The sequence below is a fragment of the Amblyomma americanum genome, chromosome 11 (assembly GCF_052857255.1).
Source record: "Amblyomma americanum isolate KBUSLIRL-KWMA chromosome 11, ASM5285725v1, whole genome shotgun sequence".
Taxonomy (NCBI): domain Eukaryota; kingdom Metazoa; phylum Arthropoda; class Arachnida; order Ixodida; family Ixodidae; genus Amblyomma; species Amblyomma americanum.
In genome coordinates, this window is record NC_135507.1 from 583,325 (window position 1) to 602,810 (window position 19,486).

Sequence of the window (19,486 nt, forward strand, 5' to 3'; positions counted from 1 at the left end):
CCTGCACAGCCTACTCGGTCTGGGCTAGTGGTACACATTACGTCTTCGTAACGCTGTGGCGCCGGATCGAAGAATGTGGAAAAACGGGCACACGGAAAAGAAGCTTAGGCAATACCAAGGCATTAACGAGAACCAAGGCATGGTTGGGATCCACAGCCGCAAGAGGGCTTTCCCTCCTTGTTTCGCGCTCTTATTTCCCTCCGAAAAGCATGTGTATTCAGCGTGAGACACCGCGACAACCAAATCCTCTCGCCGACGACTTCGCAAGGCGATCGGGTGTGAGAGAAACAAATCATAGTGGAAAGGCTACAAACATCAGAACCAAACTTTTGGAAGAGGCATTGGGCGCCGGATACCTACCAAAAAAAAAAAGATACCCATGAGAAAGGCAGCAACCAGAAATGAGAAAGGAGTCCGTGAAAAACCGAGAGCGACCCAAGCAACTAAAGACGTTCCGCGTCGGACCTGGGGACATGCCGCAGACAGGACCTGGGGGCATGCCAGAAGAAAGAAGCCCGCCGGGACGTTGAGGAATCGGCCATCGCGCGAAATTCGGCGAAGAAACGACGCTACGAGGAATTGCAAATCGCCGGCAACAATCACCACCGCTCGCTTATTTTCCCCCTTCGTTGGCGAGCGAAGGTGCAGAGGAGGGAAGCGGTCAGGACGCGTCAATGGACGAATTACAAGAAAGAAGAAGAAAAGAGCTGGAGCTGAAAGAAGAGGAATCACAGCGCCGATGGACCGAGCGCTTTCCGGGAAGGGTTGGGAAAAAATCCAGTAGGCAAGCACGTGAGAAGTGAAAACTTTCCAGATGGATTGGAAACAAAGATCTCGGACCACTTCCTTGTTTTTGCATTGTGCGGTTCGCGTTTCCCAGAGAGATTTGCGGAGTTTTCGTTTGCAGCCAGTAGAAAGGAACGTGGATCGGGCAAAACAGCCCAAGCACGCACAAAACGCTTCATGAAATCTTCATAGACGAACGAAAACGACACTGGCTCAACAAGCACCATCGCAGGCTGCCCCCAGCAGTGGAGATAAAAACAAAACCTTGTACAACTAGCGGTGCAGAGCTTACTGTAAGCGAACGCGGCAGAACTGGAAACGACTGCGTTGGGCTGCAGGGTGAAGCAGAGTTGAACACGGTGCAGCAGCACGCGGCAGAGTTGGGAACGTTGGATATAGCAACGGCAGAGCCACGAAAGGCATACAGCGCAGCATAACGGTAAAACTGGAAATGGTCCAGCAGGAAGCCGATCCAGATGTTCAGATCACGAAGCGCCCAATGATAAGACAGACAGGCCACCGAATGTCACGAATAGCATTCAAACGAGAGCAAGGAGCCTCGCGAACACGCCTATTGAATAGCTTGAATGAACAGCGAAGCTATGCTGTTTTCATTCAATTTTTAGCCCGGCGTTTTTTGCTTACGACGACCACACGAAAACGCAACCGTAATCTTCACCGGGAAACACACGCGGGGAGAAGGAACGTGCGTAGCTTTGTTTGCAGGCGCCGTTATCATACATTGTGCAGTTTGCACTTCACACGAGGGCTTCGAATGATGTCAACCCCTTTCGAAGCAGCTGCCAATCTAATGTTTACCGGAACGCGTATTTGTAATTAGAGAGTTATAGCATATAGTTACCGTATTTACGTTACCGTTTACCGAACTTTCCGGTTAGCGCGGCGCACGCCAGAAGACGTTTTAGCGTACCGTCTCTCCCGTAACGAGTTACCGTAAGGCTAAAACGACTGATGATGATGGCAGATGCCCAGCTTTTATTGGAAACAAAAATACGGATGCATTGCAATCATTTCTATGAAGTGAGAAGCTACATGCACTTTAATAATCTTTTTTTCTGCATATAAAGACTACACTTCAACTAACAGCCGACTCAGCGGCTTTTCAAATGTGCCCGTGAAGCTAGACACCTTTGCCTGCCCTGGCCAGTTGGCAATTTCTCTACGTAGACCTCAGTAAGCTTGCATACACAGCGCACGTTGCGTTGCAAGCGCTGAAAAAAAAAAAAAAGCACAACTACGACCAACTAGCCCGTCAACTCGCTCTCCTAAACAACTACGACACCTGTTCGCCGTGCCGCATCGTCGCTTCTTTGTGTGTTTGGATGGATGGATACGGCTGAACCCTTTACATCGGGCGGTGGCTCAAGCCACCTAGCCATGTCTTGTGAAATTTTACTCCTGTCTTGCTTTTAGCCACCAATCAGATAACCTTCGCTTGGTTACTTCTAACCTCTTAAAATCCACTTTCCCTTCACTATCCCTAAACCCCAATGCCTTGGGTAAGTCAGCCCCGCTGCCTTCCACTGTAGGGTGAAGCCCTTTACAGAAAAGTATCAAGTGTTCAGCCGTTTCCTCCTCCTCTCCGCACGCAATGCACAAAGTGTCTATCTCCTGGTACCTGACTCTATACGTCTTAGTCCGCAAAACTCCAGTCCTGGCCTCAAACAACAAAGAACTTCCCCTACAATTATCATAGATATTTTCTTTGACAATTTCCTGTTTAAAGGTCCGGTATGTTTCTAGTGCCGATTTCGTCAGCATCCCTGTTTTCCACAAAGCTCTCTCTGTTCCTTTAACCTTTTTCTTAACCGATAATTGCTGATTTGCCCCCTTACTGCTGTCCAGATATTTGCTTGTCAATTTTCTAGTTCGCTTTCTCCATTTCGTGTCAACATTCTTTATATACAGGTATCTGAAAACTTTCCTAGCCCACCGCTTTTCCTCCATCCTTCTCAATCGTTCCTCAAATGCTATCTTACTGCTAGCCTCTCTGCTCTCGAAAGACGCCCATCCCATATCACCCTGTACCCCCTGATTTGGTGTATTGCCATGTGCTCCCAAAGCTAACCTCCCTACTCCCCGTTGCCTAATTTCCAGCCTTGCTTGAACATCTGGCCTCATACACAGGACCGCATTCCCGAAGGTCAGGCTAGGGACCATCACCCCTTTCCAGATCCCTCTTACCGCCTCATACCTATTGTAATTCCACAGTGCCCTATTTTTCATGACAGCTGCATTCCTACTAGCTTTATTCATTACATATTTTTCATGCTCTGTCAGATACTCAACACTGTTATTTATCCACACCCCAAGATACTTGTACTCATTCACTACCTTTAGCACGAACTCCTGTATTCTATGCTCGCCGCCCTCTTCATTAAATGTCATGACTGCAGATTTTTCCTTACTATACTTGAAGCCTAATCTATCTCCCTCTGTACTGCATATGTCTAACAACTTCTGCAGGTCTTCCTTGTTGTCAGCCATTATCACTATATCGTCCGCATATATTAGTCCCGGTAATGTCTGTTTAATCAATTCCCCTTGCTTGAAAAAAGATAGGTTGAAACCTAGTCCGCTCCCCTCTAGCTTGGCCTCCAAACCTTGCAGGTACAACATGAACAACAAAGGGGACAGAGGACATCCTTGTCTAAGCCCCCGCTGTATCTCTACAGGCCCTGATACATTTTTTTCCCATTTTATGAGCACTCTGTTACCTCTATATATATCTTTTAAAAGATTAATTACTCCATTTTCCACATCCAATGTGCCCAATATGTCCCACAAATGCTCCTGAGTAACGTTGTCATAGGCTCCCCTAATATCCAGAAATGCTAGCAATAAGGGCCTATGTTCCTTTTCCGCAATTTCTATACACTGTGTCAATGAAAATAGATTGTCCTCCAACCTCCTTTGTTTCCGGAACCCATTCTGTAGTTCCCCTAGCACCCCCTCGTTCTCCACCCAAGCCTGCAGTCTATCCTTTATAATTTGCATCACCACCCTGTAAACCACAGACGTCACTGTTATGGGGCGATAGTTACTTACGTCTGCTTTGTCCCCCTTTCCCTTATATATCATGTTCATTCTACTTAATCGCCATTCATCGGGGACTTTCTCATCCACTATCGTTTTGTTCACTACCTGTATTAATGTTTGCTTGGATTTTGGTCCTAACTTCTTTATCAACATAATCGGGATACCATCTGGTCCTGTTGATGTGCCACTAGGAACCTTCTTCTCTGCCCTTTCCCACTCTCCTTGCTCAAGTGAAGCTATTGCTGTAACCGGTCTATCCTCCTTCGATAAATTATGTACCACGTGCTTTGCTGAAAATTTTTCCGTCATCCTTGTTCCTATGTGTTTTATTGCTTCATCCCCTTCTAGTCGAATACCCTCATCTGTAACAATAAACCTTTGTTCTAGCCTAGTTTTATTACTCATTGCATTTAGATGTTTCCAGAATTTTTGGGCTGCTTTTCTATCCTTTTTATTTACTTTTGACATCCATTGGGCACCCTTTCTTCTAATTTTCTCATTAATCAAATAGGATGCGTCCCTTCTACACTTTATGAAGGTATCCCATTTTCTGTCTACTTCGGGTTTTGGTTCCCCCCTCTTCTTGGAATATCTGTGTTCCCTGGATGCTTCCTTGCGCTTTTCTATTGCCCTCTTGACCTCCTCATCCCACCAACTCTTGGGTTTGCATCTTTTCCCTTTTAGCTTTACTCCCACCTTAGCTAGCTCTAGCTCCAGTAATCGAGTTAATTTGGTATAAGTCCATTCTGTTTCACTATCCTCAAAAATTACTTTCTCGATTTGTTTGGCTGCTACTTCCAATTGCTTTTCTGAGTAAAAATTTCCCCCTGATTGTTTATCTTGATTCAGTCCTACATTGCTTTTTCTTCTGAAGCTCAACTTGATACGCTTGTGGTCACTACCTAGACTTCTGGAACCATCTTCATCTATGCTCATTACCCCTAATCTGTTATACATCCTCTGTGACATTAGTGCATAATCTATCGTCGAGTGCAGACTCCCCGCCTCCCATGTTATGAGCCCTTCACACTTCTCGGTGCTGTTGCATACAACTAAATCATGCCTGTCACACATGTCCTGCAGCATGCTTCCTGTCGAATCCGTGTACCCATCCAGGTCTTCTATGTGTGCATTCATGTCGCCTAATATAATTATCTCGCCCTTTCCTCCTAGCTCATCAATGTCGCTTGCAATACATTCTAACATTTTCCTGTTTTCCTCTTTGGCATTAACCCCTGTCCACAGGTATACAAAGCCAAGGAGTGTTTGCTTGCCTGCCACTGTTCCTTTTAGCCATAAATGTTCCCTGCATCCCAGTCTAACCCTTTGAAAATTCATACTTTTATGAATGAATGCCCCAATTCCACCTCCCTTTCTGCTGCCCTCTGTTCTATTGCAATATTCCCATGCGTAGTCTGGGTTACAGGGTGGTTGCTCCATGTCTCTAAGATGTGTTTCCGCTAAACCATATACCATTAATTCCTCCTGTCTTAACTGTTCTTCTATTTCCTCCCATTTCAGTCTATTCCTGCCACCTTGCATGTTAATGAAACCTATATCTGAATTAACTTGGCCCTGGCGCTTGCGTCTCTTTCTTCCCCTATGGTTCCATTGTCCGTTTGATCTTAATTCTTCCTTCTCTACACTGGTTCCTTCAGAGCTCTGGGTCCCCCCAAAAAAGCTGTTGCCTGGCGACCTATCCTACTACCCACCTTCTTGCCAGTGGCACCACCGTAGTGGATGCCATCCTGTGCAAAAGGGTGGGGCCTAACCTCGTACACTTCCCTGTTGACCTCCATCACCTCGTATCTTAGTCGTCGACTCAATAGCCTAATTACCCGATGTGAACACTGTGGCGCCATCTAGTGGCAGTAAATTAAAGCACGCCAACTGCGGGCCGGAAAAACTTTTTATTTCCTGCAATTACTGATGAATATAGCAATGGAATTACCAGTCTTTTTTTTTCTATGAAAAAAATCATGAAAATAAGGAAAATTTTTAAATCGGGTACAAAACTGAAGAGCTGCAGTGTAGTCGTTGCCATTTGGCTATGTGCACGACATATAGTCGGGCTTAACTGCTCAAAAATCGGCAAATTGTCTAAAAAATATGGCCTACTTGTTACTCAAACCTCGACGTATGGGTGAGAGTCTGCAAATTAAAAGCGAATGCCTTCATATATAGCGAGAAATGGCGCCGAAGAACGCGGCGGCGGTGCTGTATTTGGTCCGAAGCGGCCGTGCAGGGCGCCGCCATGTTTGTTTACGAGCGAACGCTAACTCTCCGCAACGCTGAACGAGATTCCGTTAAGTGCTTGCGGACCGGTACGTGGCGGCGCATGAGCAGATGTCACTAGCCGGGCCCGGTAAACGGTAACGTAAACACGGTAACGGTATGCTATAACTCTCTTATAGCACATCGTTACCGTGTTTACGTTACGTCGATGGCGCAGAAGGGAAGACTGATCAGTGACGTTCCCTTACTTATGGATCCGAACTCGAGCGCGAGATACTGTGTCGGTGTGACAGCCTGCGCAAGATATCAGACACATTTAGCATAGCGCGTACCGCTACTGCTTACCGCCAACCATCGCCCGTCGCTCCTAGCGCGCTGGTTGGCCACGGCGAGCAAGGAGCGCGCGCTGTTGACGGGAACGTGGCGCCATCTGGTGCCACCGCCCGGTGATCCTCCACAAGCTGACGATGCGCACTGACTGCTAAATGTGAAACGAACGCATCCTTCCTTGGAACCGAAACGAACGCTTATAGAGTGCAATGGCTCGATCGGATCGATTCTGGAAAGCCGCTCTCAGATACACAGAGAGTAGCCATACGTGTTTAGTGCTAGGTCGTAGGATGTTTACAGAGAGGCGCAATGTCCTTCGATGCAAAAAGTAGCCAGTGCCTTTGGTGGCGTGTTTTTGTTTTACTTGATTTACAGTGCTTTTATCTAGGGCAAACAAGTTGTTTTTGTTAATGTAATATAAAACAAAAACTTGACAAAACGTATCTAGTTATTAACGCAATTTTCAATATATTTACTCTTTGTCCAGTCATCAAGCTCGCACTAAGTAATGTCATATCTGCTGCTAAAAACCGCCACTGTATGGTGGCACCGTCAACGCCACGAATTTATTTTTGCGAGCTTATTAAAATATTAAAAACCACAGTATACGCAAACGTATGTAATATAAAACACAAAAACTTGACAAAACGTATCTAGTTATTAACGCAATTTTCAATATATTTACTCTTTGTCCAGTCATCAAGCTCGCACTAAGTAATGTCATATCTGCTGCTAAAAACCGCCACTGTATGGTGGCACCGTCAACGCCACGAATTTATTTTTGCGAGCTTATTAAAATATTAAAAACCACAGTATACGCAAACGTATACGAAAACGTGTTGCAGCACTACCAAGGAGTCCACGGAACGTAATCCTCTAGGTCTCCTTGATTTGGCTGCACTTTCTGCACCAGTTCAGGAAGTGCGGCACTCTCGCACTCGATTTGACAGTGCAGCTAGTGCCACCTGCACTTCGGCACTCGATTTGGCCTCGTGCTGCACGAGTTCTTCTGCACTGCTGCACTAGCCTCCCGGCGAGTTCTCTTCTCGTGCAAGGTGCTTGGCGCGCTCCGTAGCAGACGGCTCCGCGGCCGCTTGTTTTGTGAGCCGCGTTGAGACCATGTTTGAGACGGCCGCGTACCCGTTGAAAGACGCGGCATCTGCGCCGGGCCCTCGCCAAACAGCTGAAATGACAGTGCGCGTATACGTGTGTGTATGCGCGTGCGTGTGCGCGTACCTGTGTACGCGCGTAAGCGACTGGCTGGCATGGCGTACGTACGGAAGTACGTACTGCGTATGGGTTCGCATCTTTCTGTCCAGCCTCGCACGTTGCTTACACCATTTCTCTTTTGTGTGCAATTATTATAGACGCAGCACGATGGAGCGCTTCCATAAGAGGCAGATTGTGAGATGTTTTATATTACGTGGGCGATCGCAACGTTTGTGGCTCGCTGCGACATCAGTACCTCCGCTTACGACAGCGACTGGGCTTGAGGTCGCCGTCAGCCCACACCTTCGCCTGCCGCTTAGCCTCTGCCAGTCACGTCGCCGTCACCGTCCGCCGAAAGTGAACGCAACTGAGTTCAAATATAGATCAGGCAACTCTTGGCGGACAACCGTAGTCACTTTTCGATAGGACGGAAGCAGCCTGAATCACGCGTATGGACTGTAAAAGATCGTCTCGAGCGGTAGTCTGAATAACCTGTCTAATTAATTGTTGCCTCTTCGAAGTACCCGTTGAATCAGTGACGGTCGACCGGCCTGCGCCCCTTTAAACAACGCAACGGAATGAACGGTGTCAAATTCTTCACCACTTTTGGAATTAACAAAGTTCATAGCCGCTTTACGAGATGTGCCACTTGGAGCAAATACACAGCGTGCAATGCAGCTAGCACAATCTCGCGCATATGTGAAAACACGCGACAAACACCAACACGTACATGGCGCGCAGCAGACGAAAGTTTCTGCACTTTTGCACTCGATTTGGCCGCTGCACCGACAGCACTAGTGTCGGGCTACACTCGCGCCGCAAGAACTGGCACTACACTGGCACGGCACTTTTGTGAACTAGTGCGGAAAGTGCAGCCAAATCGAGGAGACCTTCTGTATGGCGCGACGCCTGCCTCCCCGTTGGCGTGTTTCCGCATTTGCTAGCCGCTACAGACAAGCTCAAAGCTGCCCACGCCAACCACGCGCGCAGAACCTGCTGCCATGACAACTATGTACACGCCATTCATTGCTGCCTACGCCAAGGCGCACGCGGAGCAGCTGTTGCCACGACAAAATATGGAAAAAAATTGGCTGTGGTTTAGCTCTGGTTAAATCTGGTAGGTAGCGAGAGCTACAGGCCATGACTACGCTTAGGTTTCACTGCGGTTAAGCGATGTAATGCTGCTGATGATTTACTTGGCTGATCTCTGTCTATGCTTGGAGGAAAGCATGGTTGATCAACGGTTGCAACCTTATTTATCCCAATGAATATGCTTCGGTGGTGAGTAAAGTAGTGAGACTGTTTCCAAACTGTCGATGGCGTAGTTTGACCCGACATAGGTTCGCTGAAGGACCAAGTCTAAGCTGGTCCCACATTGAGTAGTGGTGCTAGGTTGCATCATGTTCATCTCCAGTCGAAATCGTTCTTCAGCAGCTTGAAGAAACGCAGGGTCTCTCTTGAGATCCTTGTTGAAATCGCTAGTCATGACTACCAACTCCCGTTCAGTACGACTAGGCATCCCGGTAGTCATAACGTTCAGAGCAGTTTCGTCGGTGGACTGTGGAGATTGGTGGGGCCAAAAGCCGCGGCCCGTTTCTGCGAAGGCAGCAGCGCCCCTTCTGCACCCTTGCTATTGTCCCCCTTGCCCCCACATGAGGTTCCCGTCGCCGCTGGATGGGACGATTAGTTACGGACAGGGGATAATTGAGGGGCTTTACCCACGATGTCTCCCCACCCCCGTCTGGAGATGCCACTTCGTATGCCCTCATGCGTTTGGTCACCCTCTCCTGCGGGCTCCGATCGAAGACGCCGGTAGACGAGACGCTGAGGCCCTTTCACATGCTGCGAATTAGTTCGGTCTGCGGCTGCAGAGGGTCGCCGCAGCCAGCTTGCGAACGATTTCAGCCCGGTTGGAATTCATTCGCAGCGTCGGTGTGTTGGCTCTGCGACTGACCAATAGGGGGCATCCACTGCTTGGCTCCCCGTCAGGCTTGGCTTTGGACAGCATTGGCCAGGCTTGGCTTTGGTCATCATGTACTTTTCGAATAATTCAGAACTGTTTACTTTACTAAAAAGATACGGAATGTTATCTGGTATCTAAAAGTTCGCATGACTAGAACAACACATTCCATGTTGCATTACTAGCGCGTTTATTCACAGGTTGCATAAGCAGACATCTAGCAACCCTGCTGTCTCAGCCGAACGAATTCGCAGGTTCTGCGTCGCATGTGAAAGGACTGCGCGGCAATCGTATTGCGGCATCAACGGCGGAACCGAATTCGCAGTGTCGGTGCGGCAAAATTCGCAGCATGTGAAACAGGCCTGGCGCGACGCCGAACAAACGCTGCGGCTCGCCTCCCGCTACGCCGATTGATTGATTGAAAACATTTATTGCGTCGAGAGCAGGTTGTAGGAGAGACATACTAGATGGCCGCTAACACATGGCTGGCGGCGACCTCATTGGACCGCTCGATTGCCCGTACTTGAATGTTAGGGTACGAGCTGACCAGCACGGCCTCCCACCGCTAGGGAGTGTATAAATTCCGCCGGAGGCGAACCGTATGCATATACACACTGTGACAGCCCCTCTCCCTCTACTACACATGCACACAACTGGCGAGGCGAGCGGCGTCTACTCCACGACGAGCGCAACGGCAGAGTGACGTCATGCCAGGTGGCGCGACGAGCGGTGCGACCGCGGCCGAGGTGCAACCACGGCGAGTGTGCGACCATGCTGGAAAGGTGAAGCGGCTGCCGCAATGTATCCCCTCTTCCTTTACTACGCATGCGCACAACTGGCGAGGCGAGAGGCGTCTGCTCCACGACGAGCGCAACGGCAGAGTGACGTCATGCCAGATGGCGCGGCGAGCGGTGCGACCGCGGCCGAGGTGCAACCACAGCGAAAGTGCGACCATGCTGAAGAGGCGAAACGGCTGCCGTAATGTAGCAAGGTGAAAAATTGGGCTGGTTGGTGCATTATCTTGTGGCAGGAACAGCGCAGCACGAGACAAAGAAGGGACAGGCGGGACACGACGCTAACCAGATTTTTAATGCACGTTCGTCGAATATATACATCTCGCTCGTGCAAGAAGGAAAGGACAGAAGAAAAAACCCATAAGATGTACACGTGGTAATAGATTAGGACTATGCACGCAGATAATCAATTTCGCTGTCACGAAGCGCTATCGAAGGTATGCTGACGCATACGTCGCTCTTTTTTCTGATGTTGAAGGGTTCTTCAATCTCCCTGGTCCGTTGATCAAAATATGACGCGATTACCATTGCATTGCTAATCTCCGGAGCAAACCCATGCTCTCTGCAATGCTTTGCTAGCTCACTGCTGATGGCGCCCTTTAGTGATCTTTTGTGCTCTTGAAGCCGTTCATTTAAACAGCGCCCAGTTTGACCAACGTAGGTGCGTCCGCATGACAGAGGTATTTCATACACGATGCTTTTCACACAATTCACATGTTTTGTCCGGTGCTTTTTCTCGCATAGTTTTTTCCTTTTCTCACTGTTGACTTTGGCGCACAGGGTTCTTAACTTGTTGGGTGCTGACATGAGCATCAGAAGAGAGGAAGCCGTACGCGGTCATTCCTTACATTCATGACATTTCCAACAACCTCAAAAAGGTAGGCGCAAGAGATGGCATTAAAGTGCTCATGTCAGCACCCAACAAGTTAAGAAGCCTGTGCGCCAAATTCAACAGCGAGCAAAAAAAACAATGCAAGAAAAAGCACCGGACAAAACATGTGAATTGTGTGAAAAGCGTCGTGTATGAAATACCTCTGTCATGCGGACGCATCTACATTGGTCAAACTGGGCGCTGTTTAAATGAACGGCTTCAAGAGCACAAAAGGTCCTTAAAGGGCGCCATCAGCAGTGAGCTAGCAAAGCGCATGGATGTGCTCTTCTGTCCTTTCCTTCTTGCACGAGCGAGATGTATATATTCGACGAACGTGCATTAAAAATCTGGTTGTTAGCGTCGTGTCCCGCCTGTCCTTTCTTTGTCTATGCTGCGCTGTTCCTGCCACAAGGCCGTAATGTAGCTCTCGCTGCAATAAACACGCGGCCCTTGGACAATTTAGGGAAAGCCCGCCGCGGTGTCCCGTTAAAGATCCCTAGGTGGTCGAAATTATTCCAGAGCCCTCCATTATGGCTCTTCTACCTTCTCTTCGTCGCTCCTTTATCGCTTCCTTTACGGCCTGGTTCGGGTGTCCGCCGAGATGTGAGACAGATGCTGCGCCGTTTCATTTACCCAGAAACCAATTTTTAAGGAAATGAAATGACGCCTGTAGCACATATCTTGGTGGACACCAAAACCGCGCCGTAAGGGAAGAAATATGAACTGAAAATTGGTTTTAAGGAAAGGAGACGACGCCTGTCTCACATATCTCTGTACTTTTCCATTCGTGGGGTTTTTGCGGACACGAAAATTTCGTTGGACGGTAGAGGTATACAGATTCGCTGTAAAAACTACCTTACTGGCACCAGTCACTCGTTTATGAGGGGCGGCTGCCACTTCGATCGCCCGCGACAGTACAGGGGGCAAGAGACATCGCTGCCCGCATTGCAGCAGCTATAGCAGACAACGTTTGTGCCCTTGTGACGTCACGAGCGCATTCAGTATGGCGGTCGCTGCCGGTGGGAGGTTTCCCGGTCTCAATTTCCATCGCATTTCAAGCGAATGTATACAGTGCGTTCAGGGCACCCAAATTTGTGAAATTGAATCGGAGGCGCTCCTATCAGTTGTTGAAGTACAAAACTACAATATGCGCAACAACCATGGCACGGCCCCTTTAAGGATATGACGCAACAGCGTTAATGGGTCGATGCCCATATATGCGGAAGTGGACATGCTCTATACTTTCATACACCAATCCTGGCGCAGCGGTTAAGCAGACCCCGGCAGTTGGCTGTTTCAAACACAGCCGTCTGTGGGGCTTGTCAGACAGGGTGCTCTCCTCGAGCCATGTATCGCTACTAACCATTTAATTTAGCTGCCATCTGCCAAGGATGGCAGGTTGCGATGATGTCACAGGGTCACGCGACCTAGGTGGCCCGCCTTCCACGTGGGTTGCTTCACTCGCGCATCTTTCGCTCACGGCCAGCGACGCCAGCTTTACAGCAACGCGCGGCTGTCGCGTTGAAACAACGTGTTTCGCATATATCCGCAGTCCAACATGGGCGAAATCTCGGCATGGAGCACCTCAGTTCCGTTACCGATGTCGCAAGACTGCTGAGTAATTTATACCGCACTAGGTTTCTTTTAACTGGCACAGACAGAACACAGCAGACGCGTGTGTTTGAATTCCATCGAAATGAGAACCGAACCCGCGACATTAGTGCTCAGAGCACAGGGGAGCCGAGACGGCATGCGGCAGAATAGCCCCCATCAAAAGGTGAGCGCCCCCTAGCAGACGCGACTCGCGATAAACTAATTGCTCACTAGCATCCACCTGAGAGCTGCCATAAATGAAAGCTATACTGCTTTCGCAGATGTGAAATTTTTCTTCACCTACGAGGTATCTGTGAAAGCTTTTAAGAGAATCTGGCGCAAAAACGGTGCACAAGAAGGAACAACACGAGGCCGAGGCAATAAAAAGAAAATATCAGCCAGTTGGGTTAGATTCTAGGAAAGCGATTTATTCAGCTAACCGAACGTGCGCCGACGCAATCTGCGCCCTTTATGGTCATTGCGAACGCTTCGTTGATTTCATGGGACAATTTTGCATTCATGCAGGTCTGGCCTAAACCTGCCCTATAGGCAATCCGTACACTGAAGCGTGAGGATGCTCTTGGTAGTTGATGAAGGCGACTAATTGATAACCGACGGCACGTTTTGCCCTGCTGGCGATCACAATAGGGGCAGTGAGGTCGGTCCCCCGCTCCAAACATCTGACCGTCGCGGCACGCTCCCCCTTGCGGTCAATGCATGAACGACCGCAGGAAAGTGTGATGCCGTACACTTCAGGCATGGCAGGAACAGTGTCTGGTGACCTGCTTGCACATTCACCATTTGAGCGGCAAACCAACTTGGCGCGCTCTGTGGCAGCGCTTATAGGTGGACACTCCACCTAGGGGGACTGTGCGGCCACAGGGCAGTCCAGCAAGCGAGTGCACAGAGAGGGGCCAAAGGGAATTATGGCGCAGCATCAAGTAACGAGGACCTTACCAGGAGAGCAGAAGTGTGTGCTCTCCTGCTGTCCTCGTTACTTGATGCTGCGCCATTATTCCCTTCAGCATGCCCGACCAACTTGCCCAATCCTATATAGAAGGGGTGCGTGGACTCACTCGAGCACGAGTATCCTCCTCCTGCGCATGCGTCGGTGCGAGCAGCGCCGCACGGCGATCACCACGGTGACGTTGATGATGAGGAAGCCGACGATGCCGGTGAGCGCGCCCAGCAGCACGTTGAAGGAAGGCACGGCGCGGCTGCCGTCTTCGTCGCGCACGATGGTCTGCTTGTACACCGAGTGGTAGGAGCCCTGGTACGGGTCCCGCTGCTGCTGCTGCGTGCTCCACTGGTGGTGGTCGCCACCTGAGCCACAGAGACGCTACTGTCAACACAAGAAGCCCTGGCGTGATCCATATTTAAGCCGCTCGAAAAACAGCGCAGATTATCGACTGAATTTTCTATTGCAGAAAAAGGACCCCTATGAATGCTCTAGAACCCGTGGCGTAAAACCCAAGAAACCAAAACCCAACGAAATCACACTCCTGCTTTGCACGTGCATTTGAAGTCGTTGTCAATTCACACTTACCAACCAAAAACCGCGCACCAAAGTAAGCAGAACACAAAAAGAGGGCAATACACCTGTCACACTGGCAATCTTCTTGCCCACTCAGTCAATGGCCGCCGAAATTGTCGAGGGCCATCCAGATGCAACACTGCCACACGGCAGATTTCAATTATCATTGAGAAAGTAGTGAGTGTGCGGTCCGACAGACGGCGCTATGGGAAGGGCAGATGATAGGTATGAAGTGGTAAGAGGGATCTGGAAAGGGGTGATGGTCCCTAGCCTGACCTTCGGTAATGCAGTCCTGTGCATGAGACCAGATGTTCAACCAAGGTTAGAAATTAAACAACGTGGCGTAGGGAGGCTAGATTAGGGAGCACATGACAATACACCAAATCAGGGGGTACAGGGTGATACGGGATGGGCGTCGTTCGAGAGCAGAGAGGCTAGCAGTAAGATAGCATTTGAGGAGAGATTGAGAAAAATGGGGAAAAGCAGTGGGCAAGGAATGTTGACACGAAATGGAGAAAGCGAACTAGAAAATTTACAAGCAAATATCTGGACAGCAGTATGGGGGGGGGAGGGGGCAAATCAGCAATTATCGGTTAAGAAAAAGTTAAAGAAACAGAGAGAGCGCTGTGGAAAACAGGGATGCTGACGAAATCGGCGCTGGGAACATACAGGATTTTAAGCAGGAAATTGCCAAAGAAAATATCTATGATAATTGTAGGGGAAGCTCTTTGTTGTTTGATGCCAGGATGGGAGTTTTGCAGACTAAGGCATATAGATTCAGGTACCACTTTGTGCATTGCGTGCGGAGAGGAGGAAACGGCTGAACACTTGATACTTTTCTGTAAAGGGCTTCACCGTACAGTGGAAAGCAGCGGGGCTGATTTACCCAAGGCAGTGAGGTTTAAGGATAGTGAAGGGAAAGTAGATTTTAAGCGGGTAGAGGTAACCAAGCGAAGGTTATCTGATTCGTGGCTAAAATCAAAACAAGAGTAAACTTTCACAAGTCATGGCTAGGTGGCTTGAGCCACCGCCCGATTTAAAGGGTTCAGCCGTATCCGTCCGTCCGTCCGTCCGTCCGTCCGTCCGTCCATCCATCCATCCATCCATCCATCCATCCGTCCGTCCGTCCATCCATCCATCCATCCATCCATCCATCCACGTGCGTTCACTCCAGACTGTGGTTGCTATTTTAGTGCCGTAGCGCTTCCACTGCGACGAAAAGCGGTTGTCTGGCTGTCGGGAGCCTGCTTCTAGCACGTGGGCCACCTTGGTCACGTGACGTTGTGACGTCATCACAAGCTGCCCGTTGTAGGCAGTAGCCACATGCAGTGGCTAGGCCGTCTGCTTGGCTTGGCTGCGCTGCTGCGCCATCGCGCGAGGCTCGCGGCGGCTGGCACGCGTCTCGTGCCGGTATTCGCCGGGGGAAGGGAATAAGCCTGTCCTTTTGGCGTCTCACTATGATGTCAGAAGTACCGCAATTCCCACAGTAAGCCCAACCGGGGCTGCGTCCTCTCACTCGGATACCCATCGACGGTGGCGCACTTCACAGCAGCGTCTACGGGCCTGAACTACACGGCCAGTACATGGCGTCCTTCGTCATTCGACCGTCTTCTGCTTCACGACTCCTGCCGACTGGCCGAAATGGAGGAAGCGGTTCGAGCGTTTCTACACGGCTTCCGGTCTCTGCGACAAGTCAGGGCCACAACAACAAGTCGACACGCTCCTTTACTTGATGGGCGTCCAGGCCGAGGACGTCTTGGGAACCTTCAAACTCTCCGGAGAGAACACCCAGAACTTAGAAGCCGTCCTGAAGCAATTCGACAGCTACTTCATACCACGGCGCAACGTCATTTTTGAAGGGGCACGCTTCAACATGAGGGTCCCAAACGACGGCGAATCCGTGAAATAATTCGTAACTGCGCTTCACACGCTTTCCAACCGTTGTGAGTACGGCACCCTCCGAGGGGAACTGGTTCGAGGCAGACTGGTCGTCGGCATTCAAGACCAGAAATTGTCAGCGAGACTCCCGTGGCAGTTCAATAAATGATTAGCCTCGAGAGATTCCTCAGGAACAGCATGGGCCATTGATGGCAGCACCTGCTATCACAAGGCAGTGGCGCGTAGATTAACCACTGTACCTCTGCGCCAGGAGCGGAATCAGGACTCCCATGTAGAGAATTGACCAATTCTACCGCAGTACAAGTCTAAAATGATGCAATATCACGCAACCTTACATCATATATCAACTGAAGTTAGCCAGGTCAGGTCAAGCAAATGCAAAAGCACAGAAAGTGAAGATGAACTATGCAAAACCAGCACTAATGGCGCTAGCGCACGATAATTCGTGGTTAACACCAAGCTAAACCGCCCGTGATTTTTGCTTTCACGTCTACGCATTACCCAAACGGTGAGTGTCAATTCCCTCCCATTCCTGCAGGAAATTTGGCTCATAAAATCAGGCGCGCGATTACGTGATCACAAGTCTCAACAGCGACAGAAAAAAAAACGAGATGTTCCTGTTATTTGGAGAGCAGTACAGCATTTTATTTTCGGCACCTCGTACAAGGCGGAGCGAGAGATGATTCAAACCAAGGCGGTGAAGCTGCTGCTTTATTTCCATAGTAAGACTACCATGGTTGCCCACCACATTGCGGCACCGCTTTCGTATACCGCAATTCCAGCGAAAATATAAAGATACGACTGTACTGAACTCCTCACAGTATGACTGAAAAAATTCCACACCAATGCCGTCAACAGGCTTTGATTTGACAGTGGAATTTCGTAGAAGTATTTTTCGCGTTGCAGCCAGTTCTTTGAAACCTGACTAAGCTGAAATCTGACTTCGTTCCGGGAAACAAGGTTTAGAGCTTGGTAATTCAACAACCTGACTAGGTACAATTTCTACATGCTTTACTCTACACTCTGATGATCTGAACGACTCGGGGATGACAATAAAAATGCGGTACCACGGTTCCCGTTCGACCGGCGACCACCCGCACGGCTTTACCAGTGCCTCAGAAGAACGGCCTGAAGGGCCAGTTGGTGCACAATGACATGAACGGCGGCGCAACAAGGACAAGGTGGTGTCTCTTTCTTGTTAGTGTCCTTGTTGCGCCGCCGTTCATTCCACCAGTGCCTCCTTGTTAGTGCAGTATACAGGGTTTCACCTAAAACTTTACACAATTTTAAAAAATAGCCCGAGTTAGAAGAGCGCTTTTTTCGGCATATCAATGTCAGCGGTGTAGTACATCGCGGCGAAGACGTGCGGCTCCCCGCCTTTTGTGTTCGCCTCGTGTGCCTCCAGACTGCAGAAACGTCTTCCAAGGAAACCTTCACCCCAAAAACTAGCGCTTTAAAACACGAATTCATAACGGGCTGCACAGACAAAAAACGTTAACCCGGAGCACTGTTCGCGCCACCACCCTCGCCCTCAGACCGTGCAGCTTGCCCTCCCTCGCCTCATCTTGTCTTGCCTCCCTCGTCCTCACAAATTTTCATGCGCCCGTCTTCCCTCACCCTTACCTCACCAAGAGAGAACCTCATGAGGTGAGGATGAGGACGCCCTCGCGAGGATGGCCACCTCTGGATGCGACACACGCATCTGCATCTTTCTTGAAATATGAATCCCCACCAACTTGCCGTCCTCATTTCCTGACGTGATCGACGCTTTGCTCTTCTTGGGGGAGGAGGCACGGGGGACGTCCGCTCATTTTACGGGGTCGCCGAGGCGTCCCCTGTCCGGGCTCAGCTCTTATTCAAGTTCGTGTCAGCTCGAGGAGAATACAATTCGCGCGCACATCGTGAGGCATCAGGCCGTGCGTCAAGCATGCCAGTATTAACGTGCAGTACTGTGCTGCCTCTTGTTTGTGTTCCTTTTGGAGCGAGAGCTACACTGGGCTACCAGTCGAGCATATCGCGGTGCATGGGAGAGACCAGTTGTGCGCATGCGCCGTTACCGTGGCAGCTGGAGAGGAGCAAGGTGCGGCGTGCGCTTCGCCGTTGCCGCGCGCCCACTCCACCGTCGGAGCCGACCGTGACGTCACGCGGATGAGCAGTTGTGCGCATGCGCCGATACCATGGTAACCAGAGAGACCCAACAGCTGCGCCGCGTTCTTCGTCGCCGCCTCGCCACACGCCGCTCTATCACCCGAACCGCGCGTCGCACGCGCAGCATTGCGTATAAAAGGCGGAGATGTAATCGGCGGCTGTATCACAACGTTTGACATGCATGCAGAGAAGGAGAGCCCAGCCGCTGCTAAACGGCGGTATAGACAAGGAAAGATTAACTTTTCCGATCCCGAGGTTGTCGCCTGGCAGCTGGCTACTCAGCAAAGAGAGAATGAGCGTCAGAAGGCGAATAGAGCAGCGGAGACGCCCGAACAGAGAGAGGAACGCCTTGCCAAACGGAGACGCCAGACTGCCGAGCGTAATAGACACCGCATAGCCGCCGAGATGGAGCCTATGGAAGGCGTCACTCAACGGGAACCAACAGAAGAGGATGTGAAGGTCCGTCGTGTGTCTGATCACACCATTCGAGTTTCCAAAAAACAGGCGCAGCCAGGGAAACGTACCTCTCGCTACGTATATCCTGGCATAGCCGAGCTAAGCCACTGACAATTTTTCTTGGCACCAGAAGGAAGACGGTTTGTGGCAACTCCAAGGCACAGTGAAACCTGGCGACGCTTTCGAACCGCCGTCATGCAAAGTGCGCACATTGTGAGAAGCCCCCTGCAGCACAGACACGGTTTTAGCGCCAAAGCGCAACTTCAATAGCAAAGCTGAAAAACTCGAGGTCATATGCCTCAACCTTGGATGGAGCGCCAGCGCCGTCATAGCGCGTGCTATCAGCAACCCCATACCAGATAAACATATGCTTTCACTGCATGGCCATACCTGTTAAACTATATCACTGATACGAGAGGTTTATGATCGTGGCATGTTATGGCAAAGCGAGCAAGGGATATTTTTTTAAATACCTACAGTCAGATGGCCTCTAAAAGAGCTGCAGTAAAAGAAATTTTAGTCATCACTGGGCCCATACGTCATCGTTGTTTATTTATTAATGACATCATATTTTGTGGTTTTATCCTTCACGGCGTTGCGCTAAGAGTGGC

General features: G+C 49.9%; 1 protein-coding gene across 1 annotated transcript in view; it reads right to left on the minus strand.

The window, feature by feature from the left end:
- LOC144110216 (uncharacterized) overlaps positions 1 to 19,486 on the minus strand; it is a 71,612-nt gene that overhangs the window by 11,329 nt on the left and 40,797 nt on the right. The window contains exon 3 of the mRNA XM_077643054.1: positions 13,915 to 14,161. Coding sequence (XP_077499180.1) covers positions 13,915 to 14,161 — 247 coding nt within the window. The remainder of the gene's footprint in view (positions 1 to 13,914; positions 14,162 to 19,486) is intronic.